This window comes from Canis lupus, chromosome 7, assembly GCF_048164855.1.
Source record: "Canis lupus baileyi chromosome 7, mCanLup2.hap1, whole genome shotgun sequence".
NCBI classification, from domain to species: Eukaryota; Metazoa; Chordata; class Mammalia; order Carnivora; family Canidae; genus Canis; species Canis lupus.
Genome location: NC_132844.1, coordinates 13,655,158 through 13,673,063, shown reverse-complemented (window position 1 = coordinate 13,673,063; position 17,906 = coordinate 13,655,158). Strand labels below are relative to the sequence as shown.

Sequence of the window (17,906 nt, the reverse complement as noted above, 5' to 3'; positions counted from 1 at the left end):
ATCAGTAGGGCTTCCATCAACAGTAGGCTATTAGTAGTTAAGATTAGGAGGAGTCAAAAGTTACAGGTTGACTTCTGCCTGTCAACGCGCCTAACACCTGTACTGTTTAAGGATCAACTGTAGTATCATAATACCTATAGTATTTGAGTACATTTATGTTATGTCTCCTCTTATTAAACAACGAATTCTTTGAGAGTAAGGTTGCTATCTTATTCATCCTTCTATGTTCAATAACTAGCACTGTACCTCGTACATAGTAAGGCAATAAATCTATGATGAATCTATGATGGATGCGTGAATTAAGTTTGACCTTGTAAGGAGGCAGATTATGGGAAAAAAATCTTAAGAACTAAAAAACATTCTCCCTCCAACATTCAGATTCAGTTACTACTCAAAAATTGTGCAAGGAAATAAGAAATATGAACTTTACTGCAGATATTCAGAAGTGAAAAGAATAGTTTTATGACTAACTCAGGAAACAAAATTTCCATTAGTTATATAAGTTTCAGTTTACTATAATCATAATAAAATTGCAATGTATTCAATTATGATCATCAAGTATCAGTAGAATTTTCTTTATAAATCAAGATTTTTAAAACAATACTATTATTTTCAGAATGTTGGAGCAAAACCATCTACGAATGTGGACCATATCTTGATATAAATTAAATTGCAAAAAAGTCAGGATAATTAGACTGATCACAGAATTAACAATACAATAACTTACTCCCAAACTAGAGTTAATCAGCATAATATCATTACCATGGGGTCAGTCCTCCAATATCTGTTTAGCTAATTCTCTAAATTAATTTTTCTTTGAAAAAAACTAGTACTCTTTTCCTGTATTCCTGATACTCCATGTGATTTAAAATAATAATAAAAACAAATAATAATCACAGCTTCCATGTCATGAGTATTTACTAAATGCTACTTATCATTTCTCATACAGATATGTCATTTAAGGCCTATAATAATTCTATTATCTTTTAATTCACACCCTATGAGACAGCCCAACAAGAAAACAACCTCTGGAAATTCAATTACCTAAAATCTTACTACCAATAAGTTAAAGAAAAAACGGTCTAATTTCAAAGCCTCTGCCTATTCTACAACAGTATGTTACTTCTCTTAATTCTTCTCTTAGTTCTTCACTACAATTCTTTGTTAGATGTTACTCATCTAATATATCCAGTATAAAAAATAATAATATAATAATAATATATCCAGTATAAAAACTGGGTTGACATCATATTAAATTTATAACAAGAAAGGAATATAATGCCAGTATTGAGAGAAAAACTAAACACTTTAAGATAAACTTGTGTAACTGTAAGAGTAATTCATCATTTTGAATAACAACTAAGTCGTGGCATAGAAAGGAATTAAAATTATGTTTTCCTTTGTGTGTTAAAAAAATTTATATAGTTCTTTACTAAATTATATAAAGTACTCCAATTATTTCTAAATCAGTCTGTTTTTCAGTTTATTCTTTCAAACATAGAAACTAGTGAAAAATATTTTTCTAAATCAGTAAGTCATTTAATATATAGATAAAATTTTTAATACCTTGAAACTTCTTATATTTTTATCAACGAACTCTTAAAAATATAAAACACTATACAAACATTAACAATTATTAGTACAGTAATCATATGACTCATCATTCAAACCTATACACCCTTTGAAGAAAGGGCCCTACAGATTTAAGTAGGACTGTTTCAATAACCAGGACATGTGGACACCGTAACTACCACTCTCTAAGTCTTCTGCTATTCATTAACACTCACAGTCCTCTTATAACTGCTTAGTGGAAAGATATACATGCATACTATCTAAACCATTTCGCTACCTATTTTACAGCAGCACAATACTAAACTATCTGTACTAAATATCCATGTTTTAAAACGCTATTAAGATAATTCACATTAGGGCAGCCCAGGTGGCTCAGCGGTTTAGCACCGCCTTTAGCCTAGGGTGTGATCCTGGAGACCTGGGATCGAGTCCCATGTAGGGCTCCCTGCATGGAGCCTGATTCTCCCTCTGCCTGTGTCTCTACCAATCTCTCTCTCTCTCTCTCTATATATATATATACATATATATATATTTCTCATAAACAAATAAAATCTTTAAAAAAAAAGATAATTCACATTAATATAAGACTTCAATAACTTCCACAATACCTCATTCTGAAGTTCATCACCACTTTTAACGGAAGCAAGCATATCATATAAAGTACAGCAAAGATCTTCTATTCTTGTTGCTTCAGCCATTTCATTTAAAGTTGCATTTAAGTACTTCTCAACTTCACACCACAGAAAGGAGTCGTTTGTTTTTTCCACAGGCTTGAGCTCTGGGGTGGAATGCTCCTGAAAATGTTCATTCAGAAACTTCTTATAATCAAGGCTTATAGTTTTCTGGGATTCACCATTTATCGGCAGTTCGTCAAAGTGGTCCAAATCATGCATGTCAAATGAAAATGCTAAATTTTTACCAAATAAAACTCTATCACCATATTCCTCTTCTGTCTTCAGGATAAGAGCAGTAAGATTGTCTTGATGAAAACGGGAAGTAATTCGATTAGTAGCATTACAAGCTGCAGTGGCAGATGATGATGGAAAGGGACCAAACATCTGTTTGATAGCCTTTGTCTCTTTGTGACCAACACAGTCCTTCAAGTGAAATGTCTTGAAGAGAAATGCAGCCGCACTTTCAATCGCTTCTTTCCCATTATCTATTCCAACTATTCAAAGATGAAAGAAACAATATTAGTTCAAGTGAATCACAGTTCAAGTTACCCTCTTCAAAAAAACTATTACAAATCTTCTTCCGGGTAATTAGAGCAGGGAAAAATATATTGATAAGAATAATCAATTTAAAAACTGAAAAATCCCTTTAAGTCCATTTCCAATTTCCCAAAGACCTATATTAGGTCAATAAACCATTATCAGTAATCATTCTCTATCTAGAAAGGAGAAACTACCTATTGACAATTCTTTTACCTCTTTCTAAAAAAAGTTTGTGTTAGCTAAAACTTATCTCAAAGTGATTTTTATTTATTTCTTTAAAGATCTTATTTATTTATTCATGAGAGACACAAAGATAGAGAAAGAGAGAGGCAGAGACACAGGCAAAGAGAGAAGCAGGCTCCATTCAGGGAGCCCAATGTGGGACTCGATCCCGGGACACCAGGACCACGTCCTGGGCCTAAGGCAGGCACTACACCGCTGAACCATCCAGGGATCGGATCCTCAAAGTGTTTTTTAAAAACTAATTTGATGGGCTAGTTAAATAAGCCAAAATAAGGTATAAGATATGTCTGAATTACTGACTTTTGGAGCTAGAAGAAAACCTCAGGAGAGCTACAACTTCCTTTCCAATTTGTACTGTAAATCTGAGATGGCAAGAAATAGATTTCTGTAGTTTTCACTCAAAAACATTTAATATCAGCAAGGATGGACATAAATAGAATCTTTTCAAATGAACTTAGCCATATTATAAAACATTTAAAAGAATCTGCCTTTTGTGGGATGTCTGGGTGGGTGGCTCAGGGGTTGAGTGTTTGCTTTTGGCTTAGGTCGTGATCCCGGGATCCTGAGATTGAGTTCCACATTGGGCTCCCTGTAGGGAGCCTGCTTCTCCCTCTGCCAATGTCTCTGCCTCTCTTTCTGTGTCTGTCATGAATAAATAAATAAATCTTAAAAAAAAAAAAAAAAAAAAAAAGGAATCTTTTAAAGGCCAGAAATAAATTCTTTACCAAAGTAAGAGGAAGTAAAGGAGCAGCCACTAATTTAAAGCATTAATTTCTCATTACTGAATTTTCTCAAATAAAAATAAAGGAAAGAACCTGTATTTGTGGAGGATCCCTGGGTGGCTCAATGGTTTGATGACTGCCTTTGGCCCAGGGCGTGACCCTGGAGACCCGAGACCAAGTCCCACATCAGGATCCCTGCGTGGAGCCTGTTTCTCCCTCTGCCTGTGTTTCTGCCTCTCTACCTCTCTCTGTCTCTCATGAATAAATAAATAAAATCTTTAAAACAAACAAACAAAAAAGAACCTGTATTTGTGTCATAAAATTCAAAGAATAGTCTTAGAGCAGAAAAAAAGAATTTTAATCTGCAGAAGGTCCCCAAGTCATTGTGATTGACCTTGTGGAATAAAGTTGGTAATATAATTAATACTAGTGTCTTTCTGAAACCATGACTGCAATTATATCATTGATCACAAATCTTGAGCAGCTTAGTACAGCTTGATATTCAATCCAAACTCTTATTCTTTGTTTCCAAGTCACCCTAGAAGCTGACTCCATCCTTTTATTCCAGCCTTTTTGGCCATTATCCATTTCCAGTCCAGCCAACATGAATTTCCTAACATCTGTCCTATGCTATGCTTATTTCCATATTTTTATATAACCTTCCCCAAAACCTTTGGTTGTTCAAATTTTACCCATGATTCAGAATCCAGCTTAAGTGCCTCTTTCAGGGTGAGTATAATATTGTATACAATGTGGTACTCTCTCAGTTTTTAACCCAAAATAGGTGTCTCAATAGAAATATGTTGAATTAACCTAAACCCAGGCCTCAATGACACCAGACTAGTGTTTTTACACCATACCACACTGCCTCAGTAATTTTTTATGGATATTTACACATATGTATAGAAGACCAACAATTCATGAGTGAAGACAATTTTAAAGTAGCTATCACTTCTAATTTCCTCAGGTATAAAGTCTACTTGGGTGATTATAAAGGATTTACAAAGCAGTATGGGACATATAATTGTTCTTTTATTATTTAGAAAAATACATGACAAAAAAGTTCTATAAATTAAGTGATGCTTTAAAATAATTAATTGAATAACATTTATGTACATTTTACTTAGTCCTTAAAGAACCTGGGTTTTGAACAATTTAGGAATTGTGATAATTCTGCAAGTAATTCAACAGAGTTGGGACTACTGAGGTCTAAGCAAAGATGGAACTTACATTTTTCAAACTCACTTTATATCTGACACTGTAAACATATTCTTTTGTAAAGATATTTTACACTTAGGGATTTTTCTTACACAACTTATAAGAACTTTTACATTAATTCATCTCAAATCTTCCTAACAAAATTATCTTCTTCTTACAGATCCTAAAATGGAGACTCAGAGATAAATAACTTGGGATAGATCAAATAACTAGTTATCAAATTAGTTGTTTGATATCTAACAAACTATGTTATCAAAGATGCAGGGCAGATTTCTTTTTTTCTTTTTTTTTTAAGATTTTATTTACTTATCCATGAGAGACTCAGAAAGAGAGGCAGAGACAAAGGCAGAGGGAGAAGCAGGCTCCATGCAGGGGGCCTGATGCGGGAGTCGATCTTGATCCCGGGACCCGGGGTCACGCCCTGGGCCGAAGGCAGCGCTAAACCCCTGAGCCACCCGCACTCCCGGAGGTTTCTAACTCCTAAACAAAGTGCTTCTACTACACCATACTGATTCCCTATAAATTCCCAGAAAGTAGATTTACCCCTAATTCTCATGTACTAAATAAATAAATCGCTTTGGAAAATAAAGTAAAAATTGGGACGCCTGAGTGGCTCAGCGGTTTAGCGCCTGCCTTTGGCCCAGGGCGTGACCCCGGGTGGCGGGATCGAGTCCCACGTCGGGGTCCCTGCATGGAGCCTGCTTCTCCCTCTGCCTGTGTCTCTGCCTCTCTTTCTTAATTTCTTACCAAAAGTGGAATTAACTTAAATACCATTATTTCATGGTAAAGTCTGTTACAGCCATATACTGCATTCACTAAATCAGTGCAGTGGAGCCATCATACATCCTGCCAGAAAATGATCTCCATAGTGTAAGTGGGAGAAAAAGTCACGAGTAACAGGTCTGAAGAAAAGTAACTGTAGACTCCTTGGAAACATCTACAGAGATCAAAAACATTTTTTTTTCAGAGTTTCAAATTTTTAAATGACTACTGACATACCTATTTGGGAAAAAAAAAAAAAAGATCTCCAAATGGCTTAAAAATGTTTACGTTAGATAACGGTGCTTCATAAACGCGCACACCCCCTTCCTATGACCCCTCCTGCTGCACAACCTACTCCAGCGCATCTCTGACAGGCCACGTGTTCACACCGCAAACTGGTTTCTTAAAGGGGAATCGGCACCGCGCCAGCCGGGAAGTCTGGGCGGTCGTTTCCCACAATAGTGGCAACCCCCGCTTGTGGCCATGTTGGGCTTCCCCACCGGGGGACCACAGCCTTCCGGAAACGACGAGGTTCGCTGGGGCGCGAAGACGCGCCGCGCCGCCTCCCGGCCGCCGCACACGCGTGACCCCCGCCCCAGCGTGCTGCGTCCGCGCGTGATGACGTAGTCAGCACACGACGCGGGATGTTGGCCGGCGCCCCGGGGGAGGAAGGCCGCTCCAGCCCTGAGCCGGCAGCCACACTCCTCCGCTAGCGCCTGCGCACCCATGGAGCCGGCACAAGGATCTCTTGGTGACTCAACCGTAGGAAAGGTGTTTGTGCGGCACGGAGAAGACCTCTGAGGAGGGAATGCAATCGACGTCTGACCTGCCCGGGGTCCGGCGGGCCCCACGTCTGGACAGGAACGGCGGGGGGACGGAAACCTACGGGAGATCTGGGCGCTTCGCCATCGACCCGCTGAACCCGAGCCTGATACGTAAAGCGCCCCCGGGACGGGCGAGAGAGACCTCGGCAAAGGCGCCGTGCGCGCCGCCGCCGGAAACCTGTAATAAGCAGTCCTGTTCTCACACCGTACCCCAAGTTAGACTTGTGAGATTAACTGTGAGGATGCTGTTCACAAAGAACCTCTTTATTTTTACGTACGACGTAATACTGGTTTATATTTCATGTGCAATGTAAAACTGATAAACTTTTAAATGATTATTAGGCGAAAGCTCTTCGGTCACTTAACACCTGCTCCCAATTTTCAAGCCTTTTCTAGTTCACAGGACTGCCTATGCTCCTCTTTCTGGATGGATTTTTAAGAAGCTCACTAGTTTTGTCCTCAAGATAAAGTAGCAGTAAAGAATAAAATACACACTAAGCAATCAATTGTCAAAAACTTGAATGAAACTGAAGATCTCCAAACTTAGCAAAGCTGGTCTAGATACCTAACCACTTGCTTGGATATCAAATTTTCTCTCCATAAAACACTAAGCAAGTTAGACTGTGTAAGTCAGAAAACTGGCTCTTAAAAAAAAAAAAAAAAGAAAAGAAAACTGGCTCTTATCACCAAAACTAGCACTTCAACTGCAACACATTTAAAGAGATACTTAGAAGGTCACTGAGATATTCTGTGTTAAAATAATAAATACTTGCCCTGCCTACCTCACAGTTACATTGAAAGAAAATGAGATGTGAAATGTACAGTAAACTGTGGATCTGTAGATACAACTGGTTACTGATTAACGTTACAAAACACATTTTTAAAATCAGAGTTGAGGGAGGAGTATCATAAATCATTCTTAACACAAAATGTACTTCTGTATTTCCTTTGACAGCAAAATACTAAGAAATAAAGGGCTGTAAATTTTAGCTTTTAACAAATAGCCTACTCCTTAAGAGCTGGGGAATTCTTAAAAAAACAATGAGTAAAAAATTTTAATTGAAAATTGAATAAAAATATCCATCAACTGCTTGCATCCTTAACTGCTAATAATCAGTTTAAAAGTTGTCAACAAATGAGTTCCTTGACCACTTACATCTTCAATGTTTAGTAGAAAATATTCTATCTTTTATCCTTAGTTTTATACTGAAATGTTTAAAGCAAATTTACTTTTCCATGTTATGCAAAAACTGAAGAAAACTGAAGTGTTCATTTTACCAAACACCTTATCTACAACTGTAAATACCATAATATTATAACCCTGCATCAGTGCCAACTGAGGTTCATTCCATTTGTTAGAAGTATCACCAACACAGCCAAGCTGCTATAAACATATTACATTCACAGAGATTAGCTGATTTTTTAAATGATAAATTTTTTTACAAATATGTATAGTATTTGTGCCATAAACTTTCCTAACCCAGCATTATATATAAAAAAGTACAAAAATAAAGATTCCACTTAAACATACACTATTCCATTCCCCCCCCATTCATTTTTTTCCCTTCACATACTCCCCTCCAGTGCCTCTTGCTGTACTTTTTAACTAGTATCTAAAATTGTCTAGAATGAATCTTGCAAGTATTTTCCTCATGTTACAGAGAAATTCAGATATACTGAGATTAAATAACATACTAGGACTATAAGAGTTAGAATCATGTGTCTCCTTTTTATATTATACCATCTTTCAAATGATCAAATTATCAAACAAATTTATCAGGTAATAACGCATCTATCATACGACTTTTTGGGGAACGAACTAAACAGTTTATATCATCTAAACTTAAAATTACCGGGGCACCTAGGTGGCTTAGCAGTTGAGCGTAAGCCTTTGGCTCAGGTCGTGATCCCAGGGTCCTGGGATTGAGTCCCACACCCAGCTCTTTGTGGGAAGCCTGCCTCTCCCTCTGCCTATGTCTCTGCCTCTCTCTGTTTGTCTCATGAATAAATAAATAAAATCTTTGAAAAAAAAAAACAAAACTTAAAATTACCTAATACAATTTAGTATAATGAGCTTCATTTATTTCAGAGTATAACTGCATCAAAGCGCCTCCATCAAAACCTTACATTAAGTAGGCCTAGTATTCAAGAAATGTTCAATATAATAACTTAAAGGAGTTGCTTAAATTTTAAAATTATTCCTGCACTTACACAAATATTACAGCCCTCAGGGTGAGCAAATAATTAAAGGAAAACAAGCAGAGAAACCTACTTGGTAGAGAAAAAGAGAAGTACAAGAGATCAAAAATAGTCCAAAACACTTCCCTATGTTTTAAAGTCAGCTATTCAATTTTATGTATATTTACTAGAAAATGTGAATACTCATTTACAGTATAGACTTCAAGTCAGCATTCAGCCACTATATTGCCATTTCTAGTACTATAAAATCCTGCATCAAATCACAATTTGACTTCCCAAGCAACCAAACAGCTAACATAAAAATAATCAATTTTATATATATAAAAGTTTGCTACAGTAAAAACGTTATTTTGAGCATCACTAAGGAAACTGCACCTTTCTCCGAACAATTCACATACCTCACTGAGATTTAACTGGCATTTTAAACCTTTTTAATGTCCAAGGGAAAATATTAAAAAAAAAATGAGGTATACACTTTAGTTCTGTATCCATTTATCAGATGCTTAGTATATGCTTGGCAATACATAAAGAAAATCAACTGCAACCTAAAAAATGCCTCTACTAAGGAATGAAGTGCAAATTACTTAGGAAGTTATAATCATTTGTAAATGAAGAATAATATAAAACTAAAACTTCATAAACTGAAGATTTGGTCCTATTTCCAACTTGCCGTTGCTACAATGTCCATTCGATTTACAGCTATTTTGCCATATCCTCAAGTAATGTGAACTGCCTGTTTATACAGCTGATACATCTGCAGAGTTGTCTATTATTTCATTAGGTTATTCAGCTCTTTTGTAATTTCTCTGGTGAAACAGACATAAATTTAACAACTTTGACCCTAACTATTTAAAACAATCTAAATCTGTCAAGATTAAGCAAGCACAACTTCTGCCCCTTTTGCAAAGTTCCTTCACATCACTGAGCACTTAGGTTTACCATGACAACCACAACTATTTCTTTACCAAAGGCTACTGGTATATCTAGATTATAAGGAAATTATTTACTGACAGCCATTTACCAGGTTTTCCTCTAGACACTCAAGTACTGCCTCACATGACAACTATATAAAATAAGAATTACCATCACTATTATAGATGAGGAAACAGGATTAGTGATATTAAGTAGCTACTCACTATTAAACAACAAAATTGAATCTATTGATTGATAACTTTAAATCATCCTAAACTATAGAATAGTTTTATGAAAACAAAAGAGAAAAAAGTATGGAATAAAAAATATAGTTGTGAATATTCCAAATATTAACTTAATGGATCCACCCATTTATCTAAAATTAGACAATAGTCAAGTAGAGTTTATTCAAATGAAAAGGTGGTTTGATTATCAGAAAACCTAGCAACATAATCTACTCTCAAAAAATGAAAGGAGAAACTACTAGTGCACAGCTATGATGGCCAAAAGTGGAGCAGGGAGTGAATAAAAGGCAACAAACATGAGGAAAAGGCCAAGCCATTAGAGTTTCGGGCCCTAACATTACCAAGTTACTGAACTCTATGGAGGAAGTTTGTGAGATGAGAAACAATTAAACCCACTTGGTCTCTGTTACCATAAGTAGGCTTTTTGGTATTTGAGCTGAATACATTCCTAATACATATTTATGAATGTATAAATATGTAATAAAAGTAAACATGAGAATAATAATACAAATTTATTTATTATACTTATGATATTGGTTACCAAAGGCTGAGCAGGGTCCATAAGGAGTTCTGACCATATCATTAAGATTTTATTTCTTAGGGGCGCCTGGGTGGCTCAGTCAGTTAAGCATCTGCCTTTAGCTCAGGTCATAATCCTAGGGTCCTGGAACTGAGCCAGGCGTTGGGCTCCCTGCTCAGTGGGGAGACTGCTTCTTCTTTTCCTTCTGCCCTTGTCCCTTGCTGGTGCACTTTCTCTCTCAATAAATGAATATAATCTTTAAAAAAGAGATTTTATTTCTTAAAAAATAAATACTGAAAGACAGCCAAGTGTTAGGATGAATTGTGAATACATAGGCATTTGTTATATTTTTATCAGTCTGAAATATTTTGAGAAAAAATGATATTATGAAAAGCATAATTATGTTTTATTGAAAACAAGAACATATACAGTATACATACAGCTCAAAGAATTATCACAAAATGCATGCACCTATTTAATTTGGATAACTACTTTATATAGAGAATATTATTAGCTCCCCAGAAACTCCCAAATCCACTCTCAGTCATTACCTGCTTCCTCAAAAGTAGCCACAATCCTGACTTCTGAATCAGGATCAGTCATACCTAGTTCTCAATTTCACATAAACAGAATCATCATCCTATCCGTTCTTTTGTTTGGCTCCTTTCATTCAACATTATAAGATTCCTTTACAATGTTACATATAGCTGTTGTTCATTATTACTATAAGGTATTCTATGTATCATACTTCACCCCACTATTTAACAGTGAATTGTGAATTGCATTGTTTCCACTTTAAGGATATTACAAATAATGCATTGATCTTTTGCTTACATTTGCAGATATTTTTACTGGATATTTATGTTCATATTACTAGATAGTATATACCAAGACTCAACATTTCATTTGACCAACCACAGCAGATACTGTCAAACAGTTATTCAAAGCAGTCACATCAATTTAAAAGTCAGTAGTGGATGAGAATTCTTATTTCACAATCTTGAGCCTGACCAACAATTGGTATGTCATTTTTTGTAATTTCAACCATTCTGATGTGCATGTAGCAGCATCTCTCTGGTTACTAATAAGGTTGGACCTTTTCATGTTTACTGGCCATTCAATTATCTTCTGCAAGGTGCTTGTTCAAGGTTCTTGTTCCTTTTTATATAGGATTACCTTTTCTTATTAATTTGTAGGAGCTCATATTTAATAGATACAAACTCTCTTTTGGGTCATATTTGTTGAAGCTATATTCTCCTATTCTGTGACTTGTCTTTTTACTCTCAAAGAATAAAAAATATCAGTTTTAATGTAGTTCAATTTACCACTCATTTCCAGTGCTTTCTGTTTACTATTCAATAAAATTTTCCGTATATGAAGGTCCTGAAGATATTCTTTATTATATTTTAGAGGATTTATTTTTTCATGTTTTATTTTATAAGCTGTTAAGAGTTATTTGTACATGTATAATTTTTTCATATACATATACAGTTGATCCAATACCACATACTGAAAAAACAGCCATGTTTCACTATTTGATATCCTTATTGGTAAAGAAAGAGCCCTAATATCTCTAGGTCAGTTTCTGCACTCTACTCCATCCAACTGGCCTATTTGTCTATCCTTAAACCAACATATCACTTCTAATTTACTGATCTTTGTAAGTCTTAATATCCAGTAGAGTCAGTGTTCCCTCTTTATTTTCCAAGGTTGACTTGGCTGCTCTTTGACTTTGAATTTCCATATAATTTTCAGATTATCTTGTCAATTTCTACACACAAATGCATACCCTCAAACACAAGCCTGCTGAGATTTTGATTAGGATTGCACTGAATCTGTACGTCAATTGGGTAAAAATGGTGTCTTATAATAATGAGTATTCCAATCCTTTGTCTATTATTGCATTTATTTAGGTCTTCTTTAGTTTCTCTAATATTTTAGTTTTCCAAGAGGAAATCTTGCTTATTTTTTAAAAAATTTGCTTCTAGATATTTGATGATTCTTAATGCTTTTGTAAAGAGTATTTTAAAAAATTTGCTGCTGGTAAGTAGAAATAAAATTGATTTTTATATTGACCTTGCTAAATTCATTTTCTGAAGATACAGCTATGTGAATAATGGCATTTCGATGAATCTTTATATTCTTTTTTGCCTTTTCAGCAAAGAAGGACCTTTAGAACAGTAAGAAAATGAAGTGGTGATGGGCATTCTTGTCTAATTTTCTATCTTAGGGGAAAAGCTTTTTCAACAAGCATCACTACATATGATGTTTAATCTAGGGTTTTATATTATTTATCAAATTAAGAAAATTCTCTTCTATTCCTATTTTGCTAAGAATTTTTATAATTGATTTTAGATATTCAAAAAATGTTATCTACTTAATCATGTGATTTTAAACTTTTATTACATGAATCACACTATTTTTCCCTACTAATCCAGTTACCTTTTGTACACTCATGTACATTTGTGTTCCTTCTCACACACACATTTCACATGTATTTTTTTATTGATCCTTTTGACAGTATATTGCAGTCTTCGTGATACTTCACTATAAACACTTCAGTATGCATCTTCCGAAATCTAAGATATACTTACATAGCCACTAAATCATTGACTCACCCCAGATCTAATATTACCTAATGATATCCAGAGTACAGACTCAAATATCTACAATGGTCCCAAAAATATCTTTATTTTTTTTCCAATTCAGGATTCAGTCAAAGAGAGTACATTACATTTAATTGTTATATGCTTGCTTGTAACCTTCTTTAATCTACAGTAATAACCTCATGTCTCTTTAAATGACATTATATGACATACTCCAGTAAAGCCATCAAGGCATACAAATTTCTTTTTGTGAAGGTTTTTAATTACAGATTCAATTTCTTTCAGTCAAATATTCAGATTGTCTAGTTCCTCTTTTGGCAATTTTAGTCATTTTTGTCATCTTAGTGGTCTGAATCTGTCAAAAGCTCTTCTCTTCTTCTCATTCTCCTCTTCTCCATCCAGCTTTCCTCTTCTGGAATGGACAGTCACCTTTAGGAAAAAGTGGCCCAAACACCAGAATCACATTTTCTGGGTTTACGTATGCTTCCAGGTCTCAACCCCATAATTCTTCATTGCTTTGATAGACTTTGTCGTAGTTACACAAATTTTATATTTTAGTTTTTCTAGTTATTCTCAGCAGAGAGCTGTTCCAAATTAACCTGTCTGCTAATTTCTGTGAAATGGAACTCCAAACTTTTTTGAAATCTACAATTTTCAAGGTAGCTACCTTTCACAAATACTCCTGAAAAACTTCCTGCCATATCCAATACACAACAGGCTTTTATTATTCTAAATATGTAGCCTTAGTTCCATAGACAGAATTCCCACATCCTAGTGTCTTTTTAAGGTTCCTTTTCCATAAACAGCTTTCCACTCTCAGTTTTGATTCCTCACTTTTTTTTATAGTACAATTTAATTTCCTTTACAACTCAAAAAAACATAATGGATTACCAAATTCCCTAAACCACACTTTGTAAGTCACTCCTGTCCAACCTACATTTTGATTCATATTTTTCTTAAAGACAAAGTTATGAAAGGTAAAATGCATAAGAACATTGAAACCCAAATAAAGCAGAGATTATAAATCAGAGAAGTCAAAACAAACAGGACTGTGTATGGTAAAACAATATGTATACTAAAAAAAAAAAAAAAAAAAACCTAGTTCAGTTCTGAGTCCTAATCTGTATTTTGACCAGAGTAAAATTATTAGATCATTCTGTTCTGGCTCTGGGAGAGATTCAGTTATACAGCTGAGCAGGGAACTACAGGGTCTTTCTACCGACCTTTCCTCCATTCTTGACCCCCATTCTAGTTTTTCTATCAATACTCATTAGTGAATAAAAAAAAAAAAAAAAAAAAAAAATCTTTAAAAATTATTAAAAAATAAATAAAATAAAACTCTAAGTAACAGATAAACATGCCTAATACGTCATGCATTTTGATTACAATTCTCAATCTTGATCTCTTTATTTCCAAAGATGTTTCTACTTAAATTACATTAAACATATTGAAATAGTTCCCTTGCCAACAGAATATAGATTAATACAACTGTGCTAACCCTTCAAAATCCATGGAGGAAATAGCTATGTCTACAATGTGTGTTTAAATAAACTAAGATTAAGGGCCAAGAATACTACTTTTAAATAATTTATAATGTTTTCTTCCTAAAGTTAAGTTTTATTATTAACATAATCTTGGAGAATAAAATTGTAAGAAGGTATGGGAATACATTAACTGTGAATCTGAGAGAAAAAAAATACTTTAACAACCAAAAAGAGCTGTCAGCATCAGAAGTAATAAAGACTACAGAGTACTTTTAGTTGAGTTCTCAATAGTTCACTTATTTATTGAACATCTATTTCATCCATTGCACTATATTAGGTATTAATATTCCATACTATAAAAAAGCATGGAATAATTATAGTGAACGCTACTAAGATTAGAAAGGAATAACAGAGGACATGAATGAAGCCTAAGCCATTTCTTCAGAGATGAAAGCATTTCAGTGAACACAATGGGGAACGTTATTTTAACATATAAGAAAGACAAAAAAACACTAAGCACTATTAAGAAACTAAGTCAGTAAACACTGTATATAATTAGTAGTAAAGGTTACATATGATAGAATGACAAGGAAATAAAAGGTAAATTGTTTCAATTCATAAAGAAGGTTTTCTTATGTCCATTCTACGGAATTTGACCTAATGGGTAATCTGGGAATAAAAAATGAGCTTTGCTTTTTACAAAGATCAGTCCAGTAACAGTTAAGAAACTGAGTAAGAAAGGAAGGTTGAAGTAATAGGCCACTGCAATAATTTAGACTGGAGAGGATAAAAGCCTAAATTAGAATAATGGTAAATAACAGAGAGAGTGAATTGAAGAATAGGGAAAAAGGAAAAAGTCAGCTTGACAGAACATGACATTTGAGTACGAGGATGGGAAGGAATCTAGTATTTCCATCATATTTCTATTTCAGAATCTGGGTCTAGCCTATCTTCACCACAATTAAACCATGGGATTCACAAGTGAAGATACTGCATCAATCCTCTGACGTCCCTCACCAGCTTAAAATACCCATTACAATGACTAGTGGATATACATGGTCTTAGGTACCTTATACTATTATACTCAATTGAAATATAAGTGATTGTTCTTTCTTCTTTGTTCTTTTGCTCTACCTCTTTAATACAATTACACCAAATTACCTGTGTGAAAGAGCAATATAAGAAATCACAAAAACGTTTTTCCCATGAGACTAATTTTCTCAAAGCCGCTACTTCTAATTACACTTCCATTATCAGCATTATTTTCATTCAGAAAGAGTAGCTGACTAGTCAACGATAGTTTCAATAAAGCTAATATTTATTCAACTTAAACGCAGCATTAAAAATAGATATAACAAGGCATTTGCCTAAATTCAACCCTAAGGTTTTCTGTCATGTAAATATTCTTTTGGGATATTACATCTCAAAATAATCAATTCCTTAAACACATCAATCTATAGAATAGTCCCTAAGTATGAATCAGATGTTTTGCCAACAGGTAAAACTCCTAGGATTACTTTTAATGACTGATATTTAAAACAATGATTTAAAACAATGATTTCTGACTTGTCAGAGCTACTCAGGGAAGAAGTCTAAAGGGTAATTTATTTCTTAAAAATCTTAATGTCCGCATCATTTAAACAAAGAATCTAGTCATGGTACTGAATAAACAACATTTTAATACTGTTTTGCTAAGTATTCTGAGGTATTTTTACAACTGAACTAAAGAAGAGGAAAGACACTTTTTATTTCTTAAAAATCTTAATGTCCACATCATTTAAACAAAGAATCTAGTCATGGTACTGAATAAACAACATTTTAATACTGTTTTGCTAAGTATTCTGAGGTATTTTTACAACTGAACTAAAAAAGAGGAAAGACAATTTCTACAGTTTTTGAGAAGTATTTTAGTCAGACCATCCCCTCTCCCCAATGACCCTAACATCTTAGAAATGAAAACAGTGAAGTCCAGAGGGTTAAAATCCTAGTCAAGTTGATCTGGGTAAACTAGATACTGCATTTTCACTATAATTTTCCAATGAATCCAACTACTTCTATATTTTTGAAATATTAAGTGTGATTCTATGTCAAATGCTATCAGAAATCTCATCAAAGTACACTTCACTTCTCCTAGGCTTAAACAATAACAAAAAAATCCCTTACTTAATAAAGCCCTTGAACTTCAGAAGATAATCTAACTACAAAAAGATATATGACATTCACTTTGTACTTTCACAACTTAAAACAATGAGGATATTAAATTTAATATTATACTATATTAAAAATCAATGATAATTAAATAATATGTCAAAATAAAAATATTTGAAGAATAAATTTAAACATTTGATGATCATAAATAAGTATATGAGATATAACTGAAACACCCTCCCCAAAGTTGGTGTATAGAAGAAAACTGTCAACCAGCATATGATAAACAGTAAGGATCTAAATTTTTCTTCTACCAAGAAATCACCTGAGAAAACTTTTTCATTTATTTATCAAGTGAATCTTAAGGCTCTAAAACATGCCAAGCACTATTCTAAGACGTGCTGAACAAGAAAAGAGCCTCATGAAAAGGAAAACATCAGATAATGATAAATGTTATGGAGAAAATGTCACTTAAGTTATAAGATAAAAGCGTTACTCTGTAACAACTTGAGATTAGATGGTCAGTGAGGGCCTCATTAAGGAAGTAAGTTTTTAGCTTACTTCAAAATAACAAGAAAGGATCTACCCACTCAAAGAGTAGGACAAAAGAACATTCTCAACATAGGAAATAACATGTATAAAGACCTCAAAACAGGCACCAACCAGGATGGAAGAAGTGAGAAAAAGACCAGTATTTCATGAAGCACAACTGATATGGGAAAGGATGACTTGAGATCAGAGAGAAAGGTGGAGGCCAGATCTCACAGGGCCAAAGTATCAGCATGAACTTTTTTGGTACAAACCTGAGTCTGGAAAATTTGCAACAAGCATAGCGTTAACTATGCTTTTTAGTTACCAGAGTCTAAAAAGAGAGGATGAATTTCAATGAACAAACTCAGATGTTATATCAAACATATATCAAAATTATATGTTTGATAATTTGATATCAAATTATCAAAAAATAATTTGTTTTGTTTTTGTTTTTTAACCTTGGAAAAGTAACCTATATTAATATGTAGTATTACAATCTCTAATTATAATTCCCATCAAATATAATCAACTGATGCGGGTATCAGTGTTCAACAGGAATTGCAAAGTTTGGCTACAGTGCTACGCATCACTATGTGTTAGTGGGCCTCTTTAAGAAATTGAGTTACATGGCTTTTAAATTCCCTCAAGCTATATTAGAATTTTCACTGACACCTTATTTCAAACATAATAGTGGTTTTCAAACTCT

At 34.2% G+C, this 17,906-nt stretch overlaps 1 protein-coding gene across 7 annotated transcripts in view; it reads right to left on the bottom strand.

Moving 5' to 3' along the window:
* Positions 1-17,906, bottom strand: part of ASCC3 (activating signal cointegrator 1 complex subunit 3) — a 335,529-nt gene that overhangs the window by 296,990 nt on the left and 20,633 nt on the right. For all 7 annotated transcript variants that reach the window (XM_072831965.1, XM_072831969.1, XM_072831971.1 and 4 more), the window contains exon 4: positions 2,181-2,740. In XM_072831965.1, coding sequence (XP_072688066.1) covers positions 2,181-2,740 — 560 coding nt within the window. The remainder of the gene's footprint in view (positions 1-2,180; positions 2,741-17,906) is intronic.